Source organism: Drosophila miranda, chromosome 2 (assembly GCF_003369915.1).
Source record: "Drosophila miranda strain MSH22 chromosome 2, D.miranda_PacBio2.1, whole genome shotgun sequence".
Classification (NCBI taxonomy): Eukaryota; Metazoa; Arthropoda; class Insecta; order Diptera; family Drosophilidae; genus Drosophila; species Drosophila miranda.
The window spans coordinates 5711555-5729312 of NC_046675.1; the positions used below are offsets into that span (position 1 = coordinate 5711555).

Genomic DNA, 17758 nt, shown 5'->3' on the forward strand with positions numbered 1-17758 from the left:
CGCAAAACCTTAAGAGCTGGGTGTGTGTGATTTCTGAGCAATCGTCCAAGACAAGGCAGCGCCTGCCTAGCATAAGAAAAAGACCAAATAGAGCGGAGTGCAACCAGTAAACTGGTGCAGTGGAGCCGATGATTGGGGCGACAGTGAAGGTAGCGGTGGAAACGGGCGTAATGACGTCTCGGAAACCGTGGACGAGGCTATGGATATGACTGCCGACGACGAGCAGAATGAGCGGAACGGGAATGTCAGGCTGAATGCTTTGCAGTACGCCAAAGGAGGCATGGAAATGGAGGAGCCGGTGAAGCAGGAACAAGTCAAGATTGGCGATGACGAAGACGACGAAGACGAGAGCACGTCTGTGGAAAATGACCTGGTTTGTGGCTTTAATCAAATCGACATGAGCTCGCCCCAGAATGCAGATGAGGATCCGAATGCAAATTGTGCCGCAGCGGCAGCTCCTAGTGCGGATGTGGCTGGTGCAGGTGCAACTGCAGCGATTTGTGCTGAAATTGAAGGTCCCGAAAATGATGTCGTCCTGGTCGATACACCAAAGAAGCCGGAACGTGACTTAATCGCTTTGCTTAAGCACACCTCAATACCGGCCACCTTGGGCCGGAATGAGCGGAACGGGAATGTAAGGCTGAATGCATTGCAGTACGCCAAGGGAGGAACGTGACTTAATCGCTTTGCTTAAGCAAACCTCAGTACCGGCCACCCTGGGACCGCTGCCCCAGATTAAGGATCTGACACTGAAGTCCTAATTCATTGCCGTGGATGTAGAGAGCAAGGTCAAGGTGGAGGAGTTTGAGAACTATGGCGGCACCGTATCCATGGATCACATACGGGATCTGTATCAGGAGTATAAGCTGAGGGACGAAGAATCGGCACATACGACAATGGGTGGTGGTGCATCGACAAGGAAACCCGGAATCTGGTCATAGGGGTGCTCACTGTGATTGCCGTGCTAGGAATTGTGTTTTAGGCTGCCTTGCGCTCTATGCCCGACAATGCCGAGCACGACAATGAGTTGGAGCAGAAACACACGGGCTGGGACAGGGCAACTCTTCTTTACCAAGAAGATGCTGCTCCTTAGCTTGGCTTTCTTCTACACAGGTTCGTCCGGCAGCGTCTCCTCTGTACATCGAATGGCTAATTGCGTCTTGCTTGCTTGTCAGGTCTGGAGCTGTCCTTCTTTAGTGGAGTCTGTTTGTAGTGGGGCGGATCGCTGCTCAATTTTCCAATGACGAAGTTGATGATCCAGTGAAATTCATAGTAGCCTTCGCAAGAAATGAAAAGCCGCTGTGTATGTATGTAGGTGTGTATTTGGTTCGATGGTCGCGCGGTAGATCGGCCGTTTGAATCGGGGGTGGAAACGTAACTAAGCTAAGCCTTATGATCTATGCTCTATGATGGCTTGAGCGGCGGGTGAATCTAGTTGTCTATATGTTTTTATATGTGTGTATTGTATATGTACATATGTTCGTTTATTTATTTTAAGCAACGATGTGCAATGGTAAATTAATTAAACCACAGATTTTGAGTATTAGTCAGTTCTTCAAAGGCCGTGCGAAGAAAAATATATAGAGAATTTTAAGACAATGCCTTCAAATGCGTGGTGTTTATTATTTGTTGTTTATTTCAGACTGTGTGTTGAGCGAAATTTGCGTATGTGAAGCTGTTTTTCCAGGCTACATATGTGGGGGGATTTCACATATTTACATCCGGTACTCGAAGAATATAGGGGTACATTGCATTTGTGGGGAAAGTACACATTCTTCAACTAATATACTTGATGAGTTATGTCTCTCCTAGATCTCAGAGACTTTTATGATTGATATTAAAAATTATTAACTTATTGTGTAGTCAGCCAGCAGCTGATGGCGGCGCACCGATGGTCCACCCGCTTTCCGCTGCTCAGCTCACTTCTCCCCGCACCACTCGTTCTCCTTGCGCACCTTCTCTTCTTCGGCGGGAGTGAAGTCCTTCTTGATGTTGAAAGTCTTGCGTATTTCCTCTGGACTTTTACCCTTAATCATATTGGCCACGGGCGTGCAAGACACTTTGAGCAAACCCTTGATATCCAGATAATTGGCGGCCAGTATTAGCTCGAAGAGTGTGCCCTGGTCTACCTTGAGGAATTCGGCATCCCACGGGATAATGTCGTCGGTGCGCTTCTTGTCCTCGTCAGGCGACTGGGGATCGTCTTTGTGGTATTCGGCCCACATCAGTACCTTACGCAGAATGGTCGAGCTCACATTCTGCAGAGGGACAACGGCATCCTCATCCTTCTCCGAGACGCAATTCTCCAGCATTGCCTTGATAGTTCCGGAGCACTTTGCTATCTCGATGTCGGTTTCGAAGATTTCCATCTCCGCGGACTGCAGTTTAATGTTAGGCATTTCGGTAATCGTTGAATGCTGCAAAAAAAGGTATTAAAGTATTTCAAGCAAAAATTTGAATGTTATGTTCATACGATTTGAAGCCAATTTGAGTGGAAAAACAAAGATAAAGATGGGAATACGACTATAACTTTGCGCCAAGTTGAGAAAAGTGTAGTTAAAATCGCACGGAAATATCGACATCGTTTAAGTATCGATACTAATATATTTGTATACCTATCGATACAATATGAACTACATTGCAATTTACCAAAATCGGCTCGAAACATGAAAAATGGCCAAGAATAAGTCGACGGTGTACCTGGGTTACGAAGATGAGGAAATTACAGTTAAGCAGGAGCAGTTATTGAACAGCAGAACCAACAAAATTGGTGGCCTGCCCGTAAGTGAGCCAGGCAGGCACATTCAGATGCAAATGCGGCTGCGAACTCTTGCCCAGAGCGTTGATAATTAAAATTGATTTTTACACACAGGACTGGCCCAGGCATGAGGTTACCGTGCCCGCCTGCCCTCTGTGCGGCACGGTGCGCCCATTGATAGTGCAAATGTACGCGCCGTTGGATCGATCTCAGTTTCACCGTAATCTCTATGTGTTCGGGTGCGTGAGCCCCGCGTGCTCGCAAAACCCCAAGAGCTGGGTGTGTGTCCGCACACAGCACTTGGACAATCAGTTTGATGTGATTTGTGAGCAATCGGCCAAGACAACGGCAGCGCCTGCCAAGCATAAGAAAAAGACCAAATCGAGCGGAGTGCAACCAGTAAACTGGTGCAGTGGAGCCGATGATTGGGGCGACAGTGAAGGTAGCGGTGGAAACGGGCGTAATGACGTCTCGGAAACCGTGGACGAGGCTATGGATATGACTGCCGACGACGAGCAGAATGAGCGGAACGGGAATGTCAGGCTGAATGCTTTGCAGTACGCCAAAGGAGGCATGGAAATGGAGGAGCCGGTGAAGCAGGAACAAGTCAAGATTGGCGATGACGAAGACGACGAAGACGAGAGCACGTCTGTGGAAAATGACCTGGTTTGTGGCTTTAATCAAATCGACATGAGCTCGCCCCAGAATGCAGATGAGGATCCGAATGCAAATTGTGCCGCAGCGGCAGCTCCTAGTGCGGATGTGGCTGGGGCAGGGGCAACTGCAGCGATTTGTGCTGAAATTGAAGGTCCCGAAAATGATGTCGTCCTGGTCGATACACCAAAGAAGCCGGAACGTGACTTAATCGCTTTGCTTAAGCACACCTCAATACCGGCCACCTTGGGCCGGAATGAGCGGAACGGGAATGTAAGGCTGAATGCATTGCAGTACGCCAAGGGAGGAACGTGACTTAATCGCTTTGCTTAAGCAAACCTCAGTACCGGCCACCCTGGGACCGCTGCCCCAGATTAAGGATCTGACACTGAAGTCCTAATTCATTGCCGTGGATGTAGAGAGCAAGGTCAAGGTGGAGGAGTTTGAGAACTATGGCGGCACCGTATCCATGGATCACATACGGGATCTGTATCAGGAGTATAAGCTGAGGGACGAAGAACCGGCACATACGCCAATGGGTGGTGGTGCATCGACAAGGAAACCCGCAATCTGGTCATAGGGGTGCTCACTGTGATTGCCGTGCTAGGAATTGTGTTTTAGGCTGCCTTGCGCTCTATGCCCGACAATGCCGAGCACGACAATGAGTTGGAGCAGAAACACACGGGCTGGGACAGGGAAACTCTTCTTTACCAAGAAGATGCTGCTCCTTAGCTTGGCTTTCTTCTACACAGGTTCGTCCGGCAGCGTCTCCTCTGTACATCGAATGGCTAATTGCGTCTTGCTTGCTTGTCAGGTCTGGAGCTGTCCTTCTTTAGTGGAGTCTGTTTGTAGTGGGGCGGATCGCTGCTCAATTTTCCAATGACGAAGTTGATGATCCAGTGAAATTCATAGTAGCCTTCGCAAGAAATGAAAAGCCGCTGTGTACGTATGTAGGTGTGTATTTGGTTCGATGGTCGCGCGGTAGATCGGCCGTTTGAATCGGGGGTGGAAACGTAACTAAGCTAAGCCTTATGATCTATGCTCTATGATGGCTTGAGCGGCGGGTGAATCTAGTTGTCTATATGTTTTTATATGTGTGTATTGTATATGTACATATGTTCGTTTATTTATTTTAAGCAACGATGTGCAATTGTAAATTAATTAAACCACAGATTTTGAGTATTAGTCAGTTCTTCAAAGGCCGTGCGAAGAAAAATATATAGAGAATTTTAAGACAATGCCTTCAAATGCGTGGTGTTTATTATTTGTTGTTTATTTCAGACTGTGTGTTGAGCGAAATTTGCGTATGTGAAGCTGTTCTTCCAGGCTACATATGTGGGGGGATTTCACATATTTACATCCGGTACTCGAAGAATATAGGGGTACATTGCATTTGTGGGGAAAGTACACATTCTTCAACTAATATACTTGATGAGTTATGTCTCTCCTAGATCTCAGAGACTTTTATGATTGATATTAAAAATTATTAACTTATTGTGTAGTCAGCCAGCAGCTGATGGCGGCGCCCCGATGGTCCACCCGCTTTCCGCTGCTCAGCTCACTTCTCCTCGCACCACTCGTTCTCCTTGCAAACCTTCTCTTCCTCGGCGGGAGTGAAGTCCTTCTTGATGTTGAAAGTCTTGCGTATTTCCTCTGGACTTTTACCCTTAATCATATTGGCCACGGTCTTGCAAGACACTTTGAGCAAACCCTTGATATCCAGATAATTGGCGGCCAGTATTAGCTCGAAGAGTATGCCCAGGTCTACCTTGAGGAATTCGGCATCCCACGGGATAATGTCGTCGGTGCGCTTCACCTTCTCGCGCTTCTCGTCCTTGTCAGGCGACTGGGGATCGTCTTTGTGGTATTCGGCCCACATCAGTACCTTACGCAGATTGGTCGAGCTCACATTCTGCAGAGGGACAACGGCATCCTCATCCTTCTCCGAGACGCAATTCTCCAGCATTGCCTTGATAGTTCCGGAGCACTTTGCTATCTCGATGTCGGTTTCGAAGATTTCCATCTCCGCGGACTGCAGTTTAATGTTAGGCATTTCGGTAATCGTTGAATGCTGCAAAAAAAGGTATTAAAGTATTTCAAGCAAAAATTTGAATGTTATGTTCATACGATTTGAAGCCAATTTGAGTGGAAAAACAAAGATAAAGATGGGAATACGACTATAACTTTGCGCCAAGTTGAGAAAAGTGTAGTTAAAATCGCACGGAAATATCGACATCGTTTAAGTATCGATACTAATATATTTGTATACCTATCGATACAATATGAACTACATTGCAATTTACCAAAATCGGCTCGAAACATGAAAAATGGCCAAGAATAAGTCGACGGTGTACCTGGGTTACGAAGATGAGGAAATTACAGTTAAGCAGGAGCAGTTATTGAACAGCAGCACCAACAAAATTGGTGGCCTGCCCGTAAGTGAGCCAGGCAGGCACATTCAGATGCAAATGCGGCTGCGAACTCTTGCCCAGAGCGTTGATAATTAAAATTGATTTTTACACACAGGACTGGCCCAGGCCTGGCCAGGCCCTCTGTGCGGCACGGTGCGCCCGTTGATAGTGCAAATGTACGCGCCGTTGGATCGATCTCAGTTTCACCGTAATCTCTATGTGTTCGGGTGCGTGAGCCCCGCGTGCTCGCAAAACCCCAAGAGCTGGGTGTGTGTCCGCACACAGCACTTGGACAATCAGTTTGATGTGATTTGTGAGCAATCGGCCAAGACAACGGCAGCGCCTGCCAAGCATAAGAAAAAGACCAAATCGAGCGGAGTGCAACCAGTAAACTGGTGCAGTGGAGCCGATGATTGAGGCGACAGTGAAGGTAGCGGTGGAAACGGGCGTAATGACGTCTCGGAAACCGTGGACGAGGCTATGGATATGACTGCCGACGACGAGCAGAATGAGCGGAACGGGAATGTCAGGCTGAATGCTTTGCAGTACGCCAAAGGAGGCATGGAAATGGAGGAGCCGGTGAAGCAGGAACAAGTCAAGATTGGCGATGACGAAGACGAGAGCACGTCTGTGGAAAATGACCTGGTTTGTGGCTTTAATCAAATCGACATGAGCTCGCCCCAGAATGCAGATGAGGATCCGAATGCAAATTGTGCCGCAGCGGCAGCTCCTAGTGCGGATGTGGCTGGTGCAGGTGCAACTGCAGCGATTTGTGCTGAAATTGAAGGTCCCGAAAATGATGTCGTCCTGGTCGATACACCAAAGAAGCCGGAACGTGACTTAATCGCTTTGCTTAAGCACACCTCAATACCGGCCACCTTGGGCCGGAATGAGCGGAACGGGAATGTAAGGCTGAATGCATTGCAGTACGCCAAGGGAGGAACGTGACTTAATCGCTTTGCTTAAGCAAACCTCAGTACCGGCCACCCTGGGACCGCTGCCCCAGATTAAGGATCTGACACTGAAGTCCTAATTCATTGCCGTGGATGTAGAGAGAAAGGTCAAGGTGGAGGAGTTTGAGAACTATGGCGGCACCGTATCCATGGATCACATACGGGATCTGTATCAGGAGTATAAGCTGAGGGACGAAGAATCGGCACATACGCCAATGGGTGGTGGTGCATCGACAAGGAAACCCGGAATCTGGTCATAGGGGTGCTCACTGTGATTGCCGTGCTAGGAATTGTGTTTTAGGCTGCCTTGCGCTCTATGCCCGACAATGCCGAGCACGACAATGAGTTGGAGCAGAAACACACGGGCTGGGACAGGGCAACTCTTCTTTACCAAGAAGATGCTGCTCCTTAGCTTGGCTTTCTTCTACACAGGTTCGTCCGGCAGCGTCTCCTCTGTACATCGAATGGCTAATTGCGTCTTGCTTGCTTGTCAGGTCTGGAGCTGTCCTTCTTTAGTGGAGTCTGTTTGTAGTGGGGCGGATCGCTGCTCAATTTTCCAATGACGAAGTTGATGATCCAGTGAAATTCATAGTAGCCTTCGCAAGAAATGAAAAGCCGCTGTGTACGTATGTAGGTGTGTATTTGGTTCGATGGTCGCGCGGTAGATCGGCCGTTTGAATCGGGGGTGGAAACGTAACTAAGCTAAGCCTTATGATCTATGCTCTATGATGGCTTGAGCGGCGGGTGAATCTAGTTGTCTATATGTTTTTATATGTGTGTATTGTATATGTACATATGTTCGTTTATTTATTTTAAGCAACGATGTGCAATTGTAAATTAATTAAACCACAGATTTTGAGTATTAGTCAGTTCTTCAAAGGCCGTGCGAAGAAAAATATAAAGAGAATTTTAAGACAATGCCTTCAAATGCGTGGTGTTTATTATTTGTTGTTTATTTCAGACTGTGTGTTGAGCGAAATTTGCGTATGTGAAGCTGTTCTTCCAGGCTACATATGTGGGGGGATTTCACATATTTACATCCGGTACTCGAAGAATATAGGGGTACATTGAATTTGTGAGGAAAGTACAAGTTCTTGAACTAATATACTTGATGAGTTATGTCTCTCCTAGATCTCAGAGACTTTTATTATTGATATTAAAAATTATTAACTTATTGTGTAGTCAGCCAGCAGCTGATGGCGGCGCCCCGATGGTCCACCCGCTTTCCGCTGCTCAGCTCACTTCTCCTCGCACCACTCGTTCTCCTTGCGCACCTTCTCTTCTTCGGCGGGAGTGAAGTCCTTCTTGATGTTGAAAGTCTTGCGTATTTCCTCTGGACTTTTACCCTTAATCATATTGGCCACGGGCGTGCAAGACACCTCGAGCAAACCCTTGATATCCAGATAATTGGCGGCCAGTATTAGCTCGAAGAGTATGCCCAGGTCTACCTTGAGGAATTCGGCATCCCACGGGATAATGTCGTCGGTGCGCTTCACCTTCTCGCGCTTCTCGTCCTTGTCAGGCGACTGGGGATCGTCTTTGTGGTATTCGGCCCACATCAGTACCTTACGCAGAATGGTCGAGCTCACATTCTGCAGAGGGACAACGGCATCCTCATCCTTCTCCGAGACGCAATTCTCCAGCATTGCCTTGATAGTTCCGGAGCACTTTGCTATCTCGATGTCGGTTTCGAAGATTTCCATCTCCGCGGACTGCAGTTTAATGTTAGGCATTTCGGTAATCGTTGAATGCTGCAAAAAAAGGTATTAAAGTATTTCAAGCAAAAATTTGAATGTTATGTTCATACGATTTGAAGCCAATTTGAGTGGAAAAACAAAGATAAAGATGGGAATACGACTATAACTTTGCGCCAAGTTGAGAAAAGTGTAGTTAAAATCGCACGGAAATATCGACATCGTTTAAGTTTCGATATTAATATATTTGTATACCTATCGATACAATATGAACTACATTGCAATTTACCAAAATCGGCTCGAAACATGAAAAATGGCCAAGAATAAGTCGACGGTGTACCTGGGTTACGAAGATGAGGAAATTACAGTTAAGCAGGAGCAGTTATTGAACAGCAGCACCAACAAAATTGGTGGCCTGCCCGTAAGTGAGCCAGGCAGGCACATTCAGATGCAAATGCGGCTGCGAACTCTTGCCCAGAGCGTTGATAATTAAAATTGATTTTTACACACAGGACTGGCCCAGGCATGAGGTTACCGTGCCCGCCTGCCCTCTGTGCGGCACGGTGCGCCCATTGATAGTGCAAATGTACGCGCCGTTGGATCGATCTCAGTTTCACCGTAATCTCTATGTGTTCGGGTGCGTGAGCCCCGCGTGCTCGCAAAACCCCAAGAGCTGGGTGTGTGTCCGCACACAGCACTTGGACAATCAGTTTGATGTGATTTGTGAGCAATCGGCCAAGACAACGGCAGCGCCTGCCAAGCATAAGAAAAAGACCAAATCGAGCGGAGTGCAACCAGTAAACTGGTGCAGTGGAGCCGATGATTGAGGCGACAGTGAAGGTAGCGGTGGAAACGGGCGTAATGACGTCTCGGAAACCGTGGACGAGGCTATGGATATGACTGCCGACGACGAGCAGAATGAGCGGAACGGGAATGTCAGGCTGAATGCTTTGCAGTACGCCAAAGGAGGCATGGAAATGGAGGAGCCGGTGAAGCAGGAACAAGTCAAGATTGGCGATGACGAAGACGACGAAGACGAGAGCACGTCTGTGGAAAATGACCTGGTTTGTGGCTTTAATCAAATCGACATGAGCTCGCCCCAGAATGCAGATGAGGATCCGAATGCAAATTGTGCCGCAGCGGCAGCTCCTAGTGCGGATGTGGCTGGTGCAGGTGCAACTGCAGCGATTTGTGCTGAAATTGAAGGTCCCGAAAATGATGTCGTCCTGGTCGATACACCAAAGAAGCCGGAACGTGACTTAATCGCTTTGCTTAAGCACACCTCAATACCGGCCACCTTGGGCCGGAATGAGCGGAACGGGAATGTAAGGCTGAATGCATTGCAGTACGCCAAGGGAGGAACGTGACTTAATCGCTTTGCTTAAGCAAACCTCAGTACCGGCCACCCTGGGACCGCTGCCCCAGATTAAGGATCTGACACTGAAGTCCTAATTCATTGCCGTGGATGTAGAGAGAAAGGTCAAGGTGGAGGAGTTTGAGAACTATGGCGGCACCGTATCCATGGATCACATACGGGATCTGTATCAGGAGTATAAGCTGAGGGACGAAGAATCGGCACATACGCCAATGGGTGGTGGTGCATCGACAAGGAAACCCGGAATCTGGTCATAGGGGTGCTCACTGTGATTGCCGTGCTAGGAATTGTGTTTTAGGCTGCCTTGCGCTCTATGCCCGACAATGCCGAGCACGACAATGAGTTGGAGCAGAAACACACGGGCTGGGACAGGGCAACTCTTCTTTACCAAGAAGATGCTGCTCCTTAGCTTGGCTTTCTTCTACACAGGTTCGTCCGGCAGCGTCTCCTCTGTACATCGAATGGCTAATTGCGTCTTGCTTGCTTGTCAGGTCTGGAGCTGTCCTTCTTTAGTGGAGTCTGTTTGTAGTGGGGCGGATCGCTGCTCAATTTTCCAATGACGAAGTTGATGATCCAGTGAAATTCATAGTAGCCTTCGCAAGAAATGAAAAGCCGCTGTGTACGTATGTAGGTGTGTATTTGGTTCGATGGTCGCGCGGTAGATCGGCCGTTTGAATCGGGGGTGGAAACGTAACTAAGCTAAGCCTTATGATCTATGCTCTATGATGGCTTGAGCGGCGGGTGAATCTAGTTGTCTATATGTTTTTATATGTGTGTATTGTATATGTACATATGTTCGTTTATTTATTTTAAGCAACGATGTGCAATGGTAAATTAATTAAACCACAGATTTTGAGTATTAGTCAGTTCTTCAAAGGCCGTGCGAAGAAAAATATATAGAGAATTTTAAGACAATGCCTTCAAATGCGTGGTGTTTATTATTTGTTGTTTATTTCAGACTGTGTGTTGAGCGAAATTTGCGTATGTGAAGCTGTTTTTCCAGGCTACATATGTGGGGGGATTTCACATATTTACATCCGGTACTCGAAGAATATAGGGGTACATTGCATTTGTGGGGAAAGTACACATTCTTCAACTAATATACTTGATGAGTTATGTCTCTCCTAGATCTCAGAGACTTTTATGATTGATATTAAAAATTATTAACTTATTGTGTAGTCAGCCAGCAGCTGATGGCGGCGCCCCGATGGTCCACCCGCTTTCCGCTGCTCAGCTCACTTCTCCTCGCACCACTCGTTCTCCTTGCGCACCTTCTCTTCCTCGGCGGGAGTGAAGTCCTTCTTGATGTTGAAAGTCTTGCGTATTTCGTCTGGAGTCTTGCTCATCATCATATTGGCCACGGTCTTGCAAGACACCGCGAGCAAACCCTTGATATCCAGATAATTGGCGGCCAGTATTAGCTCGAAGAGTGTGCCCTGGTCTACCTTGAGGAATTCGGCATCCCACGGGATAATGTCGTCGGTGCGCTTCTCGTCCTCGTCAGGCGACTGGGGATCGTCTTTGTGGTATTCGGCCCACATCAGTACCTTACGCAGAATGGTCGAGCTCACATTCTGCAGAGGGACAACGGCATCCTCATCCTTCTCCGAGACGCAATTATCCAGCATTGCCTTGATAGTTCCGGAGCAATTTGCTATCTCGATGTCGGTTTCGAAGATTTCCATCTCCGCGGACTGCAGTTTAATGTTAGGCATTTCGGTAATCGTTGAATGCTGCAAAAAAAGGTATTAAAGTATTTCAAGCAAAAATTTGAATGTTATGTTCATACGATTTGAAGCCAATTTGAGTGGAAAAACAAAGATAAAGATGGGAATACGACTATAACTTTGCGCCAAGTTGAGAAAAGTGTAGTTAAAATCGCACGGAAATATCGACATCGTTTAAGTATCGATATTAATATATTTGTATACCTATCGATACAATATGTACTACATTGCAATTTACCAAAATCGGCTCGAAACATGAAAAATGGCCAAGAATAAGTCGACGGTGTACCTGGGTTACGAAGATGAGGAAATTACAGTTAAGCAGGAGCAGTTATTGAACAGCAGCACCAACAAAATTGGTGGCCTGCCCGTAAGTGAGCCAGGCAGGCACATTCAGATGCAAATGCGGCTGCGAACTCTTGCCCAGAGCGTTGATAATTAAAATTGATTTTTACACACAGGACTGGCCCAGGCATGAGGTTACCGTGCCCGCCTGCCCTCTGTGCGGCACGGTGCGCCCGTTGATAGTGCAAATGTACGCGCCGTTGGATCGATCTCAGTTTCACCGTAATCTCTATGTGTTCGGGTGCGTGAGCCCCGCGTGCTCGCAAAACCCCAAGAGCTGGGTGTGTGTCCGCACACAGCACTTGGACAATCAGTTTGATGTGATTTGTGAGCAATCGGCCAAGACAACGGCAGCGCCTGCCAAGCATAAGAAAAAGACCAAATCGAGCGGAGTGCAACCAGTAAACTGGTGCAGTGGAGCCGATGATTGGGGCGACAGTGAAGGTAGCGGTGGAAACGGGCGTAATGACGTCTCGGAAACCGTGGACGAGGCTATGGATATGACTGCCGACGACGAGCAGAATGAGCGGAACGGGAATGTCAGGCTGAATGCTTTGCAGTACGCCAAAGGAGGCATGGAAATGGAGGAGCCGGTGAAGCAGGAACAAGTCAAGATTGGCGATGACGAAGACGACGAAGACGAGAGCACGTCTGTGGAAAATGACCTGGTTTGTGGCTTTAATCAAATCGACATGAGCTCGCCCCAGAATGCAGATGAGGATCCGAATGCAAATTGTGCCGCAGCGGCAGCTCCTAGTGCGGATGTGGCTGGTGCAGGTGCAACTGCAGCGATTTGTGCTGAAATTGAAGGTCCCGAAAATGATGTCGTCCTGGTCGATACACCAAAGAAGCCGGAACGTGACTTAATCGCTTTGCTTAAGCACACCTCAATACCGGCCACCTTGGGACCGCTGTCCCAGATCAAGGATCTGACGCTGAAGTCCTACTTCATTGCCGTGGATGTAGAGAGCAAGGTCAAGGTGGAGGAGTTTGAGAACTATGGCGGCACCTTGTCCATGGATCACATACGGGATCTGTATCAGGAGTATAAGCTGAGGGACGACGAATCGGCACATTCGCCAATGGGTGGTGGTGCCTCGTCGTCCGGCGAGCCATGTGACGACCACGAGTCTTACGAGAAGGCATTGCCCGCCCATGGCGATATTGTTTTTCACAATTTTATAACAACCATTCAGCAAAACCCGGGCCAAATACTGAGGTAATTGTGGCCCTTGCCAATGTGATTCATTCATTAATGCCATCCAAACCCCATTCAGGTATTCCCGAGATGCTCTGCCGTTGCTGGTGGCACCGCTCACCGATCCTTTGCCCAAGTGTCAGAACTGCAAGGGCGAAACCATCTGTGAGGTTCAGCTGCTACCAACTTTGATTCCCAAGCTCCGATTCCAGCACAATGGCTCCAATGCACCAATTGAGTACGGCAACGTGCTGGTCTTTACTTGCCTCAAGAGCTGCTGGGACACCCCCGACCTGATGCGCTATGAGCATATAGTTGTGCAAGCCGAGTCTTAGATTGACGCTAGTGATTAGCTGACGCAGTAGCTGCTAATAGTTGCCGAACTATGCAACGATTTTAGTTCGATTGAAGGAACATTTTAAACACAAACTGCATTCACGTAACCGATGGGGGGAAAGCTAAGCTTCTCAATTGTCCTAGGAAGATTTTATGCTCTAGTTGTTAAGAACGTTGTACGCTTTTAGACATGCCGATGAAAGATAGTTGCTAAAAATATCTCGTTATTTCCACTCCACCTCCAGAGCTGTTTTCAATTTTTGGTTAGGTTACGCATACTTTTTATTTCCATGTTTAAAGGAACGTCTATAGTTTAGACCAATGGTGCATCGGCGTCTAGGTGATAACTCTTTACAGGTGAGAACCACAGCGAGGGATACTTTGCGTCCGTCAGGTCAAAGTCGGAGCTGATGTCGACCTTGTTGCGCTTCTGCACCAGCGTGTAGTGCGACCACACCAACTGAGCACAGCGCCGCTTGGGTGAGTGTGTGATGCGCAGCTCGATCAGAAACTGTGTGGTGTTCGAGTCCTCGTCCAACGGCATGACGCTGCCACGTCTCTGGCGCATATGCCCAGTGGTGCCCCTTGTCTGTGACGACTTCTGCAGGACCAGCGTTACTGTGTTGCCAAACAGCCGGTAGCGTCCACGCAGAACATCTGGGCGTATGTTGTGCAAGTTCCGAATCTTGGTGACTCCCTGGGATGGCTCGTCGGCGCTCGTCATCATCAGAACCTTGCCATCGGGCATGAATCGAATATACCGGTAATATTCCACAAGCTGTACAGGTCGATAGAATTGGTCCTGAAAACTGTTCTCGCCCATTCGCAGGTACGTGGTTTTGCTAATATAACATCCGCTGAAATTAACTCTCTCCCGACGAATAAACATGTCGCGCCAGGAGCTGTAGACGGTTGTATTCTCCGAATCCTGGGCATCTAAAGTACCAGTGCTGTGGCCCCAAACTCTGCGAAGTAAGAGATTAATATATACAAGAATACAATTAGTATATGCAGGGGAAGGACCTACTTAACACATGCCAGTCGCCAAAGCTCCTCCTCTCGTGCATACACGTAGAAGCCTTTGCAGACAGCGGAGCATTGTTCTAGTGAGCCCATATCCAGCTGTGAAGATACAACCCAGCGCAGGATTCGCATCACAATCTCGGGTGGCAAATCGGAGATGTGTAGTCCAGTAGAGATGACGCCAGGATCTCGGCTGGATGCCATTAGCTTGCCGTTGTAGACATTTTCTTGACTTAGGTCATGCTGGAACTTTTCATACAAGTTTTCGATCAATTTGTCGCCGCCCTCTATCCCCTCGGACTGCGGCTGCCCAAGATCAAGTTGCTTGGCGAAGTCACTGGCCAGGTTATTATACTTTTTGCTGGCCTCGTTGTTTAGTTTCTGCTGCTCATAGAACTTGAACTCAATATCAGGTACGATCTGCGTGGCCTTGCGATAGAAAGGTATTGCGTCGTAGACCTTGCCTCTTTGCTCCAGTTGCACTGCCGTGCGGTACAGACTCTCCGCTTTGGCCTGCAGGAGATCAGCCTCACTGGCATGGCCATGGCCAGGGACAGTTGACCCGGCGTCCACCTGTGTGAGCTCCGCCTGCACTTGTAGCTCCCGCTGCCAGCTTTCGCGGAACGTATCCAGAGCACTTACCCCCTGACCTTGGCCCTCTGTGTCTGAATCCACTTCCGACATCGTTGAAAGCACTGGGCGGAAAAGGAAAATAAGTTAAAAATAAATTGCTACATTATTTTAAAGCAATTTCTAACCTGAAATAATTTTAGTATTTTTTCTTGGACCGTTCAGAAGATGAAACCGAGTAAAATATGTGGGCGAGAACTGTATTTATAATGAAGGGCCGCGCGTATTGCTGATAGTGGCCGCGGGCTTCACCCCAGAATCTTGTTGTAGTTTTCGATCGGGTGCAACATGTGGCCATTGGTAAGACCCCTAAGATTAAATTTATTCAGATAAAACAGTAACGTAACTGTATCTGTACAAGTATGTTGTTTTTCGGTGAATATAGTGGCTGCAAAACCATCGATGGCACCATCGATAAGATCGATGTCCGAGAAAGTAGCGATGGGCAAAACTACAAGTCACAATAAATCACTATTCACCAGCCAGGTAATCCTTCTTCCTGATTTGGAACGGAATAGCTGTTAAATTGTATCCCGCCTGTGATCTAGAATTATTAGTTGATCACTACCGTGACTCGTGAGAACGGTTTTCATACCTATCGATATCGACACGTTTGTTGATAAAACAGCTGAATTCAACGAGGTGTTTTTGTTGTTTAGATTTTGTTAAAAAAATGTTTAAAAATCAAAGAAAAAGAAAAGACTGAAGCAATCATGTCTGCGGACTACGCTCATCTGTGCTCTGCGATTGTGGAACAGTGTTTCGGGAAAGCGTTGCAGTCGGTGTCTGATTGTTTGTTTTCGGCAACCACGCGGACATTGTCGCAAATCGCGAGCGCCACAAAGCTATCCCGCAAAGAGGTAGGACTAGCACTGTCGGTGCTAATTAATTTTCGTTTAGTGAACTTCGAAGCCACCAAATTGAATCCGTTTGTCCCAGAATATTCCCTTAGTCGTCAAGATATTCTCTGTCTGCTGCGTTACCCGCGGTAAGCCATCGCCGTCCCATACAAAATCGAGCATGACAAAATAACGAGAATTCGCTTTAGGTACATTCATATGGTGCAAAAAAAGTATGGAAGTATTGGTGCATCTATTGCAGAGGAGCTGATCAGCGCGGGCTCGGATACAGCGAGCGCGACACTGATCAAATGCCTATCAGAGGAAGATACCAGGGCGGATAGTGCCGAATCCTACCGCAACATCTTTCTGCAAATGATAACCGATCACTATATCATTAAAAGGCCGGAGCTAATATTGTCGGAAGAGCAGGGTGAGGTCCTGCCGAAATTCGAGAGCAACGAGTGTGACTATTTCAGGCACCCCAATGTTGATCTTCAGCTGATAGAGAAGATCAGAAGAGGCGAGGCAACATTAGCAGAAGCCGGGGACAGTAACATGATCTGGAACGTCAACTATGACCGTTTCCATCAGGACTTTCGGGATGCCATCATGATAGACGCCATTGAACGCAAGCTGGGGGAAAATGCTTCCGAATGCTTTCGTTTCATATTGAAGATAATGTACAAAACAACGGATCCATGGCAGCGCGTGGGTATAAGGACTCTTAATGTGTCAAGGCACAGCTAAAAACTGTTGCTTCATCTCTCACATACAGAAACTATCCAACCAAATCACATTTGTGGATATTAAGCAGACAATCGAGAAGAAATCGAACAATCTGGATCTTATGAAGCACTTGGATCAGTACATAACTTTACTAAGTAATAATAATCAACCAGAGAGTTGGGCGAATTCCTACAACATGTTTGGTTTACACATTTTAGCTGAAGACTCCCTTGGTTTCCTTCGAAGAGTGGGTGACATGGGTGGCGGTCTGTATGTTGTGGATATGGAACATGCGTTTCAGTCGCTTGCCTTTGCGTGCATTGAGTCTGTGATTACTGAGCGTTTTGGTTCAAAAGCGGCACGAATATTTCGAGTGATACGCTTCAAGAAATTTATAGAACAAGAGGATTTGCAGAAAGAGGCCATGATACCGGCCAAGGAGGCCAAATCACTTGCCTACAATTTGTTCCAGGATCAGTTTATTCACGTCAAGGCGATCAAGAAAGCTGGTGGCGGGGGCAATGGTCTGGCAAAGGCCTTCTATCTCTTTCAGATCAAGGAAAAGGATGTGAGATAATTTGGATAAAAAACTGATTTAAAAAATATTATATCTAATTTCCTCCATGCAGTCTGTGAGGATGTTACTGGACGTTTGCTACAAGTCCCTCTATAACGCCATCGAGCGTTCAAACTTTGAGAAAAATGAGCACACGGGTCTTATAGATAAATCACTAAGACTGGACTGCATAGTGGAGACCATGATGGAGCGTGGAGAATCTGACGAATACATTGCCGAGGTAAATCCAGGTTTTAACAACTGTACAATGGTGTCTGAGAGGTCTGTCTCTTTGCATTTCAGCTTGTGGAGACATTCACACCACCCGAAGTTGAGATCCTTAATAAGGTCAAAAATCGCATAAAGACCTTATCGAAGGCCGAACTGACAATGGACCAAACCATCTTCCTTCTGCAAATGTACCAGCATCATTGTACAATTTTACCAACTGTCATTGGAAAATATAAATAATAATCGTAAAGCAATCGAAGAGATTCGAATAATATTATTTATTGAGAAAATCAAATGCA

At 47.3% G+C, this 17758-nt stretch overlaps 9 protein-coding genes across 11 annotated transcripts; 5 read left to right on the forward strand and 4 right to left on the reverse strand.

The window, feature by feature from the left end:
• Positions 1-67: 67 nt before the first annotated feature.
• Positions 68-7694, forward strand: LOC117187126. 2 transcript variants are annotated; one of them, XM_033389131.1, is made up of 2 exons: positions 68-373; positions 6469-7694. In XM_033389131.1, the coding sequence occupies exons 1-2, from the start codon at positions 200-202 to the stop codon at positions 6769-6771; spliced, it is 477 nt and encodes a 158-aa protein (XP_033245022.1). In that variant the 5' UTR covers positions 68-199; the 3' UTR covers positions 6772-7694. The 2 variants fall into 2 exon arrangements, with proteins under 2 accessions (XP_033245022.1, XP_033245023.1); XM_033389132.1 differs by lacking the exon at positions 68-373 and adding an exon at positions 5708-5847 and having other exon boundaries at positions 5939-7694.
• On the reverse strand, positions 1610-2572 carry LOC117187124 (S-phase kinase-associated protein 1-like). The gene is made up of 2 exons (XM_033389129.1): positions 2474-2572; positions 1610-2417 (listed from the first exon to the last, which is right to left on the reverse strand). Exon 2 carries the CDS (start codon positions 2397-2399, stop codon positions 1920-1922), a length of 480 nt encoding a protein of 159 aa, XP_033245020.1. The 5' UTR covers positions 2400-2417; positions 2474-2572; the 3' UTR covers positions 1610-1919.
• Positions 2622-4660, forward strand: LOC117187122 (programmed cell death protein 2-like). Its single transcript, XM_033389120.1, has 2 exons — positions 2622-2781; positions 2873-4660. Exons 1-2 carry the CDS (start codon positions 2674-2676, stop codon positions 3725-3727), a joined length of 963 nt encoding a protein of 320 aa, XP_033245011.1. The 5' UTR covers positions 2622-2673; the 3' UTR covers positions 3728-4660.
• On the reverse strand, positions 4661-5641 carry LOC108154249 (S-phase kinase-associated protein 1-like). Its single transcript, XM_033389123.1, has 2 exons — positions 5540-5641; positions 4661-5483 (listed from the first exon to the last, which is right to left on the reverse strand). Exon 2 carries the CDS (start codon positions 5463-5465, stop codon positions 4971-4973), a length of 495 nt encoding a protein of 164 aa, XP_033245014.1. The 5' UTR covers positions 5466-5483; positions 5540-5641; the 3' UTR covers positions 4661-4970.
• A 10-nt stretch (positions 7695-7704) lies between the features above and the next one.
• Positions 7705-11738, reverse strand: LOC108154250 (S-phase kinase-associated protein 1-like). 2 transcript variants are annotated; one of them, XM_033389122.1, is made up of 3 exons: positions 11635-11738; positions 11342-11578; positions 7705-8290 (listed from the first exon to the last, which is right to left on the reverse strand). In XM_033389122.1, the coding sequence occupies exons 2-3, from the start codon at positions 11558-11560 to the stop codon at positions 8015-8017; spliced, it is 495 nt and encodes a 164-aa protein (XP_033245013.1). In that variant the 5' UTR covers positions 11561-11578; positions 11635-11738; the 3' UTR covers positions 7705-8014. The 2 variants fall into 2 exon arrangements, with proteins under 2 accessions (XP_033245013.1, XP_033245012.1); XM_033389121.1 differs by lacking the exons at positions 11342-11578; positions 11635-11738 and adding an exon at positions 8584-8682 and having other exon boundaries at positions 7705-8527.
• LOC117187125 lies at positions 8757-10707 on the forward strand. Its single transcript, XM_033389130.1, has 2 exons — positions 8757-8891; positions 8983-10707. The coding sequence occupies exon 2, from the start codon at positions 9361-9363 to the stop codon at positions 9835-9837; it is 477 nt and encodes a 158-aa protein (XP_033245021.1). The 5' UTR covers positions 8757-8891; positions 8983-9360; the 3' UTR covers positions 9838-10707.
• Positions 11739-11785: 47 nt separating the features above from the next.
• Positions 11786-13689, forward strand: LOC108154245 (programmed cell death protein 2-like). Its single transcript, XM_017284480.2, has 3 exons — positions 11786-11942; positions 12034-13136; positions 13195-13689. Exons 1-3 carry the CDS (start codon positions 11835-11837, stop codon positions 13448-13450), a joined length of 1467 nt encoding a protein of 488 aa, XP_017139969.2. The 5' UTR covers positions 11786-11834; the 3' UTR covers positions 13451-13689.
• A 26-nt stretch (positions 13690-13715) lies between these two features.
• Positions 13716-15512, reverse strand: LOC108154246 (F-box only protein 9). The gene is made up of 3 exons (XM_017284481.2): positions 15233-15512; positions 14479-15169; positions 13716-14416 (listed from the first exon to the last, which is right to left on the reverse strand). Exons 2-3 carry the CDS (start codon positions 15156-15158, stop codon positions 13765-13767), a joined length of 1332 nt encoding a protein of 443 aa, XP_017139970.1. The 5' UTR covers positions 15159-15169; positions 15233-15512; the 3' UTR covers positions 13716-13764.
• Positions 15513-15817: 305 nt separating this feature from the next.
• Positions 15818-17733, forward strand: LOC108154244 (DNA-directed RNA polymerase III subunit RPC3). The gene is made up of 6 exons (XM_017284478.1): positions 15818-16092; positions 16153-16654; positions 16722-16827; positions 16891-17240; positions 17302-17469; positions 17532-17733. The coding sequence occupies exons 1-6, from the start codon at positions 15818-15820 to the stop codon at positions 17697-17699; spliced, it is 1569 nt and encodes a 522-aa protein (XP_017139967.1). The 3' UTR covers positions 17700-17733.
• Positions 17734-17758: the final 25 nt, after the last annotated feature.